This window comes from Spea bombifrons, chromosome 11 (assembly GCF_027358695.1).
Source record: "Spea bombifrons isolate aSpeBom1 chromosome 11, aSpeBom1.2.pri, whole genome shotgun sequence".
Classification (NCBI taxonomy): domain Eukaryota; kingdom Metazoa; phylum Chordata; class Amphibia; order Anura; family Pelobatidae; genus Spea; species Spea bombifrons.
The window spans coordinates 13613651-13626006 of NC_071097.1; the positions used below are offsets into that span (position 1 = coordinate 13613651).

Consider the following 12356-nt stretch of genomic DNA (forward strand, 5'->3'; position numbering starts at 1 on the left):
AAGGATGCCATTAAAGCTTTTGGTCACAAAGTGGTTAACACATATCTGCTATATCTTACAAAATAATTATACTGAAAATGTACAAAAGTATAAACTATAGTAAGTTTTAATACATTAATTTACTTGCATTGAAACCCATAAAGGTGACACTACTTCTTCTGTTGAACGTACAGTTACTGATAAATAGTCACATAAAGTAGTGAGGAAAAGTAAATAAAAGGTTTCCTAAGGAAAATGGTACATTTGGGGAAACATAGCGAGATTACCCTGGCCCCATGCTGTATCACATGCACACTGTGGAGCTACAAGCAAAGATCTGACCCATGAATAGTCACTAACAAGAAGCTTACAATCTCTGATTCTCAAAAACCACAGGACCAAAGCTTGATTTCACTTGAAGCAGTTGTGAAAAATCAGGAAACTACGTAAATCACCAATTGCTTCATTACATTTCATAATAATGGCAAAACCACATTTTAAGGACTCAGAACAGACAACCATGCAAAACAATATTTTCAAAGCAATAGGTTGATTACGTGCCACATCGCAGGAAAGCTGTGCTTCCATTTGTGCCCATTCATTCTCAAGTTTATGCTCTCTAGTCAGAGTGAAAAAAGACAAAGAAATTCCTTTATTTGTCCTGACTTCATTTTTATGCCTTGTTAAAGAAGCTGAGGGTAAAGGTGACAGACCGGCCAGGCATGTCTCCAGTCCTAAACCCTATTGAGCATCTGTGGGGCATCCTCAAACGAAAGGTGGGGGGGGGGCGTAAGGTCTCTAACATCCACCAGCTCCGTGATGTGGTCATGGAGGAGTGGAAGAGGAACCCAGTGGCAACCTGTGAAGCTCTGGTGAACTTCATGCCCAAGAGGGTTAAAGGCAGTGCTGGAAAATAATGGTGGCCACAGAAAATATTGACACTTCGGGCCCAATTTAGACATTTCCACTTAGGGATGTACTCACCTTTGTTGCCAAGGCTTAGACATTAATGGCTGTGTGTTAAGTTATATTTGAGGGGACAGCAAATTTACACTGTTATACAGGCTGTACACTCGCTAATTTACATTGTAGCAGAGAGTAATTTCTTCAGTGTTGTCACATGAAAAGATATAATAAAATCTATACTAAAATGTGAGGGGTGTACTGACTTTTGTGAGATACTGTACATCTTTTCACAGACAGCAACTATCTCCATTGAACTTATATGCACTGAAATGTATCAGCAATAAATATACATGCCTGTACAATACTCCCAGAGTTTGGAACATCCTCGGGAATGGTTGCTTCGTAGCTACTCTTCAGAAAGATGGGCCGGTTGTCATTGATATCCAAGACAGTGATCAGAACCGTGGCTGTTCCTGTTTTTCTGTTGCCTGCAGGTCCATTGTCTGTAAAGGACAGGGCTAATATTATAATTCCATAAAATGGTATGTGCCATTACATCATTGTCTTGTCTCATTTAAACTAACAAGTACAATATTTGATTTCAGAGGGTTTAATCTGCTCCTTTAAACTTTTATGTATAATTAAAATGAATCAGACTAAGGAACCCCAGTGTTCCAATATATATTGAAGCACTGCTAAAATGGAATGCATACGGTCTCTTTGAATACTTCATTAGAATATGGAACCTGGAATATTGGGGAGCATTCCTATTTTAAGTAGGACTCCAAATGAACAATGTAAATGACTCCTTACCTATTGCTTCCAAGACAAGGTGATAGGAAGGCATTGTTTCACGGTCAAGGTTCACTACTGTCCTTAAGACTCCATCCCGAAATCCCACCATGAACTTCCCATCTTGGTTCCCACCTACAATTGACATCATTGATAATGAGGATTTAATATTGGTCAAAGCCTCAATAACACATTGAGATGTTTACTAGGAAACTAAGGCACACACTTGTATTTATTGGTTTATGGGGAAGTATAATCATTGGGACATTCATTTAAATCACACTTGCTCAGGTAAGGTCACAGTGAAATCTGCTGAGTTGGAAGGTTAGAAAGGGCCATCTTACAAGCATAATTACATAGCCTTCACATTTGTTGAAAGCAAGTTCCTTGATTGCGAAATAAAACTGCCATTTTGAACAATTTTGCAGCTTAATAAAGTATTTATACAAATGTAACACAGTAGAAAGCAGATGGAATGCAATAAGTGAACTACTGTAGGTGTTTAAATAGGTGGGGGTTATGACAGGTACAAAAGTACTTAAGATACAGTAAGCGCTAAGACCCTGCCCCGAACAATGTATCTGCTCACACCTTGCATCCTACGAACTTCATATAATGAGGAACCCAACCCACCCAAGTATTAAATAGCCTTGATTGCACATTTTGGAGCAGTGACGCTATAATCTTTGCTACTGCAAGATATGTTTCCTGCCACTTGCAGCCTAGATATTAAAGAAGGTGTATCAGACATTCTACTCAAAGTCTTTGATCTTAACAGTCTTATTAGCACAATCTTAGAATTGTGCTAATAATAATAATAATAATAGGTGTTATGGGTTATATGTACAAAAACCTAAATGTGAAGTAGTCTACCGTATTTTCCAATCAAATAAAAATAGAAATGCTCTCTAGGAATTTGTTCCATTGTGGTTTTGTTTGAAAGTTACCATACTTTCTATACACAGACCCCAATGTATCGGTGAGCAACACACAATAATAAATGTCATCTTTAAAACGGCATGTTTGTAAAGACAGGCGTTTGACATCTGTAACCTATGGATTATATAGGATCTGACACGTTATTTGTTAAATATGCATAAATCCAACAATGCCAAACGCCTGCTCAGATAAGGATCATTAGGCTCCAAGCACTAAGTGAAAATGTGTGCTTATTGTAGCAGAAGGGATAGTATAATTGACATGGTGCTATGCACACTAATAATTATGTGTCTCTCACCTTAGAAACATTTAAATAGAGTTTTTCGAACAAAAGTAATTGGGAAATGAGTAGCAGTGTGCTGTCAAGGAAATTAAGAGCAAAGGTGTTAAGGAAACTACAGGTCTCGTTATTAGGGCACAAATCAGATTCCTGGCAAAGTCAACACCGATTCCATAATAAGTAAGATAAGGGCCTCTGTGACACATTTTGCAAAATACTGCGTACAAGCACATAGTTACTGTTGGAGAAATTAAATCAGAAGTTACCTAATCAGCATCGCATTAAATGTGCAAAGTGGCATCTTTTGTATGAGAATTTACTAGGATGGGTAGGATTTACTTAATTATAAATGCAATGATGAAATCACACGCGCCTAGGGGTTAGTGGCATCTGGGTGCAGTTTTCCTTCAGTGGTCCTCCCTCATCCAGTTAAAAACACACACTAACATGCACACACACTAACACCATATACATACACATACTCAATCTCCCTTCTCTTAGGGACACAATACACTCAAGGAACACAATACACTCACACACATGCTTATACCATATGCTCACACATACTCTTATACAATATTCTTGCATATACCAACTCTAAAACCATACACCTACACTAATATAAAAACTTACTCTACACGTACATACATACGCACTTTTTCTCACCCCCTTATTCTCTCTCTCTTACAACTTTTCCTCCTTTTCCTCTCCCTCTACTTCTCTCTTTTTTTCTCATCTCTACTCTTTTCATTTTCTTCGCCTTTTTGAATAGAGCCTTTACCTTTAGAGCGGCTCAGACCATCCATGTAACCTGCCTCTATTATAACCCTGTTGGGCACCTCTGTCATTGAAGTACTCATGGCACCCACCCTAGTGCACTCCTATATTCACTAGTATATATTTAAAGCAACTTAAAAGGTAATTTGTGAGAAAATGGCCAAATCCGTGTACAAACAATGGATATCCCCTGTATCAGGAGGAAAGAGGCTCCAATATTTACATTAGGAGTGCATATTAAGATAGTAGTTAGGTTATCGTGTATGATGGTTTGGGCAGGAGCCAAACTAGCCTTGTGGTTAAGCCCAGAATTTCCTAGCTTTTGCAATACATTAAAAGTGTGGTTTGTCATATCCTTTAATCTTTTAGAGTTGCCCATCCCCCATACATGTCAGATTAACTTGCAAACATGGACACCGTGCAATACAAATAAACAGTGAATTATAAAAATACGTTCATACACCTTTCATTCTTTTGAATACTACACAAGGAACATTCATGCCAGGGTTATTGAAGTACAGTAAAGGACACTCCTGCCATTATATATATATATATATATATATATATATATATATATATATATATATGTTTTTATACACAGTAGCTCAGTTATAAATAGCAATTAAAGTGCAAAGCTATAGAAGGGGTATTATCACCATAGTGGCCAATGTTGTTTAAGGTGAGTTGACCATGCCTTTAGACGTTTTGATGATAAGACCATTGTCAAGCATTTTTCTAAATAGTAATATGGTGTGAGATAATTCTTGGCTAAAAAATAAATCACTATTATATTTAGACCTTTTAGATCTAAAAATTGTTGTGGTTTTTGGTAGTTATCAGTTTAGCAAATATTATTTATACAAAGTGCAGTGCATTTGATGTAATTTTATCACCCATTATGAATCAGTTCAGATGCACTGATACGCAGTGGTGAAACTGTAATACCACAAACATATTCTAAAAGCCGCAGGAACAAAATGCAAAGATTAAAACAAGTACAGCTTATGAATGCTGAGGTCACAAGCTCAACTTGTATAAACTGCATTCAGCAAGCATTTCAAAGCCTACTATTTCCTGCAGCAAATAACAGATCATCATAACCAAAGAATGTTTAACAAGGATAATAAGTTTGGTTAGCTTAAAGTACCGGTATATATTTTGTCTGGTGACAACTACAAACAAAGTATACATGTTACCTGGAACCTGTTTCAGAAATATTTTCCTATGAACTAATCAGATTTTGAAGATATATAAACTGATGCTTTCTTCTTTGTTTCTGGTAATGGTTCCTTCCTTTGGTTTTATTGAGTGAAAAATGGATATATCTCAAGAATAAGGCAGGCTCACATATCACCGGCTGTAACTACTCATGTCCACCAGAGGGCGCTACCAATCAATTTACTTGGAACAAACTTTGCAATCACATAAATCAATGAAAACAACAACACACATTCTCTGTATCTTACATTTACCAAAATAACGTAACCATCTCAGAATGTTTCCTTCTAGACAGTGCCTTGCAAAATTATCCTGAACATTTATCAATGCTCTCATATTCATTTTATACAAAAGGTGAAATTTCTTTCTGTATATCTTATTTTAAAAAAGTTAAAACTCAAAATCAATTATAATTAGGACATTGGTTTTAGGTTGGAAATATGTTTGCATAAATTCCACACATTAACCCCATCATGACCAAAGCATGTTCTCTATAACTAGCTACGGGACTTGCTTGCAAGAGGGTTAACAAGTGGTCTAATAAGACCCCTGGTGTGCATGTACCAAGCAGCCCGAACTGGCACAAAAATCAAACAGAGGAGCTCTGCAGATTTTTCTAAATGTAAATGGTTTATTTTTCCTTAAATAATTCAGATTAAATTGGATTTAAAAAAAAAACAATCACTCATTTTTACACTAAAACAGCTCATTATTAATCATCCAGCCTGACACTTTGGGGTCTATTCACTAAATAGGGAGATGACAAGAGATGTGATCAATGTTCCCTCTAATTTTTCTTGGGTGATGTGCGCAGAAAATTTCTGTTGTGCAAAATTTTTCCCAGAGCCAAAATTTTGTGCGCACAATATGCTTCTACAATCACATTGCAAGGGGGTGGAGCTATATATTTCCAAACCTTTTGACTCCATGGTCTATTTTAAAGGTGAAATTCTCACTGCAAAAGTAATTATGAGCGAAACACAAGCGGGGGCTCCGGGCTGCATAAAGGATAATTTTTTTTTATTGGGAAAAACTGCATAGCTTCTGTCGTTAGGCAACCATTGACAGGGGTACAGCATAACACCTATCACTATATACTGAAGCAGACATTGACGGTGGTACAGCATAACTGCTATCATTATATACTGAGGCAAACATTGAGGGTGGGGCAGCATAACACCTATCACTATATACTGAGGCACACTTTGACGGTGGTACAGCATAACACCTATCACTATATTCTGAGGCACAGCACAACACCTATCACTATACATTGAGCCAGACATTGCCAATAATGTAGCATAACCCCTATCACTATATACTAAGCCAAACATTGATGTGGTGTAGGCCTACCGCTTCAGTGTCTGGCTTAGTATATAGGGATGCACTAAACTTAGGCTGCTAAATAAACAACATACATGTAAAACAAAAATAGAAACAACTTTGTTTAATTTTATTATTTAACAAATTTAACATTCAACAAATGTCTTAGGCAAAGAGAAAATCTGAATTACTGACAAAATCACTGCTTCAAGCATTGGGTTTAATATTTTGAACAAAGTGATTACCGTGATTAGCTAAACAGAGATCACATCTTTGTCACCCCAACTGAGAGAGGGAGGGGAGTGGAAGTGTTACTGGAAACGGAGACGCTGAAGGTACGATCAGAGAGGTAGGAACTGAACCAGGAGAGAGCAGTGTCACGGAGGCCGAGATCATGAAGTATTTGAGGGAGAAGCAGAACGATCCAGAAGGATTAGCTTGGAGTAGTGGCCCTTGGATTTAGCAGTGAGTAAGTCATTAGTAAATTTAGTGAGGGCGGTCTCAGTAGAGTGTCGAGGGCGAAAACCAGATTGAAGAGGGTCAAGCAGGGAGTTGGAATCCAGAAACGTAGTTAACTGGATATGAACGATTGTTTCCAGAAACTTGGAGGTGAAAGGAAGTAGAGAGATGGGACAGTAATTGGAGAGATCATTCGGGTCAAGGGAGGACTTTTTCAAGATAGGAGTAATGGTAGCATGCTTGAAGGAAGATGAGACAGATCCAGTAGTGAGGGAGAGGTTGAAGATATGAGCTAGAGTAGGGACAAGGGTAGATGAAAGAGACTGGGTGAGATGGAAAGGGATCGGGTCAAGAGGGCATGTGGTTGGGCAAGAGGAAAGAAGAAGATCATGTATATCATCTTCAGTGACAGCAGAGAAATTAGTTAATGTAGTGAAGGGATTAGAGGTCAGTGGGTAAGGGGGTGCATAGTCAGATATATAGTCACTATACATTGAGCCAGACATTGCCAATAATGTAGCATAACCCCTATCACTATATACCAAGCCAAACATTGATGTGGTGTAGGCCTACCGCTTCAGTGTCTGGCTTAGTATATAGGGATGCACCGAAATGAAAATTCTGGACCGAAACCGAAAATTCAGCATTCACTTGACCGAAACTGACAATGACCCCCCCTTTAAAAAAAAACAAAAACACTTTATTAAAAAAAAAATAAAAAAAAAAAATATATCTATATATATATATCTATATATAATATATAACAGCAATCACACTCCTATCATGCCCAGGCAGCCAGTACATGCTGGAACATGGGTATCATATGAATGTGATTACAGCCTCCCTATGCCATGCCATCCCCCCCCCACTTACACATCCATGCTATCACACACACACTCAAACATTCAGGATACACTACAGCATAACACCCATCACTATTACACACTTACTAATCCACTATCACTTAATGTTTTCCTACCTTTCCTCTGTTAGTTTTCATCCTCCTCTTCGTTCTTCCTCTTGACTCTTCTTCTTCTGTGTCCTGTCCTTCCGGTGCAGTGAAGGCGGTGGGCGTGGCTTCAGTGCTGTGCACCGGGATATGACAGCAAATCCCGACACGCAGCATCAGTTGCCGTACGCATCACAAGGGAGCAGGATCGGAGGTCTGCATTAACAGACCTCCCGCTCCCTTGATTGATTTTAAGCCGGTTGGAGGGAGATCCTTGATCTCCCCAACCAACCTTACTGTCCGTCTCTGGAGGAGTGCCAGCGTGGTGACACCCCCCTGATGAGCGGCACCCTGGACGGGCTGCCGGCCCTCCCAGCTCCCCGTTAGGTACTGTGCGCACAATTTTAGTGTGCGCTCTCTCTAAAAGTTATGTGTGCGCGCACAAGCGCACAGCTTAGAGGGAACACTTGTTGTGAGACAGGGAGGAGATGCGGGAGGTGAAGTAGGTTTCTTTAGCAAGGTTAAGAGCAGAGTAGTAGGAACGTAGCATAAATTTATAGTGCAGAAAGTCAGACATGGAATGAGTGAGTAGTAACTGGTGCTACATGTTCAAGAGCAGATGTGAGAGTGGAGTTATAGACAGAGGTAGCGTTGTTAGTGCACGTCATGTTTGAGATAGGAGAGAGGAGAGGGAGTAAATTGATGGAGAAGTTCTGAAGGTTAATAGAGCTGAGGTCTCTGGTTAGGCTGGGTTGGGGTGCAAGGGAGTGAGTAGGAGGCAAGGTTAGAGAGCAGGAAAGGAAGTGGTGGTCAGAGAAGGGGAAAAGGGAATTAGAAAGGTTAGTGAGAGAGCACATGCTAGAAAAATAAAGGTCCAGGGTGTGACCATCATCATGAGTAGGGGAGTTAATATGTTGTTGGAGATCAAAAGAGGAGGTAATAGAAATAAATTTTGATGTTGCCATTTCACTGTAATATAAGTCTGAAAGAAGTGGCCAATCTTTCAGAAATTTTCGATTGGAGGCAAGGCTAAGACTTAACAAAAGGTAAGTATTATTTAAGAGAAAATTCTGTTTAGCATATATGGATTTATTTAAGTTATTTATTTAATATAGGTAGGTTATTACATACCAGTTAGCCTGCTCTAACTCTCTCTTAAGTTTAGGGTCCCTTCTGACGCTTGACAGGTTAAGGAAAAATCAACATGGATTACAAGGTCCTGTCCCAATTGCACCCCTTAAGTCCTTGGAGGCCCAGCTCCTCTCTTTTCTTCATGGTCTCGTGAGGGTAACACAGCAATCCGTTTCTTTGTTTACATAAATCTCTTTTACCCAGTGCACTTCTTGTGGACATACAGTAAACAGCTCAGGGTTGTCAGAAGTGTCATACTATCCACAATCTCATATCTGTACAAGGGCTGACCAAAGGGGAGCAGCAGAAGGAAAATATGTGCTTTTCAGAAGAGATTACGTGTCACCATTAAAAACATCAAATTCCACAAAGCAAACTTATTACAAGTTATTGTGAGAAGTTTAGGGAAAGAGAGATGGCAAAATTTGATATCATACCTGTTATGAAATAACTTAGCTCAGCATTCAGTCCTGTGTCAGCATCTGTACAGTTCAGCCGTGCCACCACAAAATCTCGAGGAACATTCTCGGGGAGTGAGATATTGTAAAAAGTTGGGAAGAAAGTTGGGCTCTCGTCATTTATATCTATAACTATGGAAGAAAAACAAAGATGTGAAGAAAAGGTAACTCTCAGTAACTCTCAAGTGTACACAAATGCAATACATTATATTACAAAATTGTTATTCAAAATATTATATAATTCTATAATATTGTATACGGTTTATTCTGTATATTTAAATAAAATATTGCAATATATGCTATACAAACTATTTAAATATTGCTTCCCATTTACCGTATATTGTATACATAAAATAGTGTACAGCAAAAAAATATACAGAAGGAGTAATGCACAACCTAAAAAAGCATAAAAGGCATAAACACTCAAGTTCCCGGGTTCTTCTAGAATAATAATGGCCAATAAGTACATGAAACAAAGCAAGAATTCAGTGCATACCCAGTGAACAGCATTCAAAAAACACATATCTAAGTACGCTTGCTGAGGTCGGCCCTTCAAATGTCATATTGATGTCAGCAAGGTGAAATGTCAAACTCACCTGCAAACTCCATGTCAAATGAATACACTCCTGTGATTTCTGGAAGCATTTTGGGACAAATCACTAGATTGATTCTTGAATATAATACTGCTCAGCTTTTTATGTGAACACCATTATATAATAGTACACTGCCCTATTATATTCAACATGCAATGATTAGGGAAGATGGCGCTAGGGATATATCTGGTATTGGCAGATAGACAGGATAGGATATATGACACATTTCCCCGGCACCATGTCTACAATATCAAATGAAAATCTAATTACAAAGGGACTCTTAGTCATTACCCCGAACTGTAAGCGTGCTGGTGGAACTTTTGGATGGAGTTCCTGAGTCACTGGCTACCACGCGTAGATAATATTCTGCTGTCCTCTCCCTGTCCAATAAAGCTGTGGAGGTGACCAGTCCATTAGTGCTGTTTATAACAAAATCCAGGCGTGGCATGCCCACCTGCATGCGATATGTCACTAATCCGTTCAGACCTTCGTCAAGGTCAATAGCCACAACCTATCAAAAGAAAAACATTAAGGGCTGAATAAACATTAAAACATATCAATAAGCATCACTGACTAGACACACATTGAACAGATGGATGTAAAGTATACAAAGTAAAAAGTATATCTATTTGAATTCAGGGTAGGGGAGAGGATATCTAACATGATTACCATGGTATACGATTGCATGACCTAGAGTTAAGGCCTTTTCTTTGGATTACTAACTGTCTTTGTTGATCTGCAACAAGATCTACTCGTCACACAAAACAAAATCAGAAAAAATATCGATATTTTTCACTTCATTTTCATATTTATTGTTTGAAAATAAAGTTTAAGAAGAAATAAAAGTCTTTGTTGTGTATTTGTGCAGCATGGATGAAAACTATCTGAATGTGCAGTCATGCATGTAGTTGACTATTTACCTGGAATACAGATGTTCCCACTGGAGTTCCTTCTAAGATTTCAGCAACGAATGGTACGTTCTGAAATGTTGGATCATTGTCATTTAGATCCAACAAGTTCACCATAACTGTAGCACTGCTTGTAGCACGAAGAGGTGGTCTACCAACTGCCCAACAAAGAAATGAAAAAGAAAGGAAAACTCTAAAAACATATCCTAAATCTTTTTCTCAATATAAAATAAGCATAAGTATTGGCAATTCCACCACATTATATATGAGAATATATTGCTTAGCCCACTGTTATGTCAAAGTACTCTCTCTAATGCCAAAATAGCTCTTAACATAGCTCTATGGTAAGAAATACACGATTGTGGTATCTAAAGAAATCTAAGTCCCACACTCCAAGGTAAGTTGCTCAATTTAGTATTTTATTCTTTATAAAGTACCAGTGAATTGAGTAACTCACCTTGGAGTGCGTGACTTGGATTTCTTTAGATGCAGCTTTTGGGTGCTTGTAGTGCACCTGTCAGTGGGACTGCTGTGTGGGGGATGCTGGTGTGCAGTGCGGAAAGTACCTATGCTATTGTAGTACCTTAATTAGCACAACTCTGATAAACACAGGGTAATGCACCTGTACTCATCTGAGGAGAACCTGAAGACATGCACTTTAAGGGTGGTTATCCTCTGTGTCATATTAAGGGGGTGCTTTCCATATCATACTAGTTTAACACATTTTATTCAATACCCAGTAACAGCTCCTTGGGATCTTACAGAAGTCATTTTTTATTTTCTTATTCTCATGCTTTATTTTTTCTGGAAACAATATGCCGAAGCTGAGCCAAACGAGGAGTTTTGGAATAAGTGGAGGACAGGAACCTACGGTCTGTAACAGAGACTATGATCTTTCTCATCATTTCAGCATCTACTGGATTGGGGTTCTCTCGATCAAGCACAACTCCTGTTGTCCGAATTTTTCCTGTTGTGCTATTCAGGGTATAGAACTTGTTGGAAGGGTTGATGCTGTAGAGTAGTGTGCCATTTTCAGCCAGGTCTGGGTCAATTGCTACCACCTGTTAGAGAAAAATTGGATAGAAAGTGGTAATTCAAAATTCATCTTAATGTTTATTAGCCTCCGTTAGTCCCACAAACGATTATACCATAGGAGAAAATAATTTTGTTACGGAAAATAATCCATGAAAATTATCCTTTTGGAACATTGTGTATCCAATTAAGTTCTGATGCACATTGCACTCTTACAAAATCAAGCTACTACTTTATTGTAATGACATTCCCTGTGACCGGAATTTGAAGAACTTGTACACAAATAAATTCCAGACATAAAGAATTAACATTCCCAATTAAAAATGCCACTAAAGACTGCTTTGTTTGCAAATTTTATTACACCAAAGTAAACTGTGATGTAATAGAAAAAATACAGTATTTCATGAATAAAATGTGGAAGTCAGGTAAAATTCCAGACACAATTGGCTTGAAACCATATCTGGAAACTTGCATTCGGAACCTACAACCAAAGAGTCTCACATTGGTATTCAAACTCCTACAAATTCACAGGTGGTGGCCAACGGTTGCAAATGCCCATAAGCGCAGCGGGAGCTTCTAGAGAGTAGAGACTTCTGTAAGCAACGTACCTTT

The 12356-nt window shown here is 38.4% G+C and overlaps 1 protein-coding gene across 1 annotated transcript in view; it reads right to left on the reverse strand.

Annotated features, from left to right (window-relative positions):
* Positions 1-12356, reverse strand: part of CDH23 (cadherin related 23) — a 357384-nt gene that overhangs the window by 108261 nt on the left and 236767 nt on the right. The window contains exons 21-26 of the mRNA XM_053451249.1: positions 11584-11773; positions 10725-10870; positions 10096-10315; positions 9191-9343; positions 1699-1812; positions 1240-1388 (exon numbers count right to left, since the gene is read on the reverse strand). Of these exons, the coding sequence (XP_053307224.1) occupies positions 1240-1388; positions 1699-1812; positions 9191-9343; positions 10096-10315; positions 10725-10870; positions 11584-11773 (972 nt within the window). The remainder of the gene's footprint in view (positions 1-1239; positions 1389-1698; positions 1813-9190; positions 9344-10095; positions 10316-10724; positions 10871-11583; positions 11774-12356) is intronic.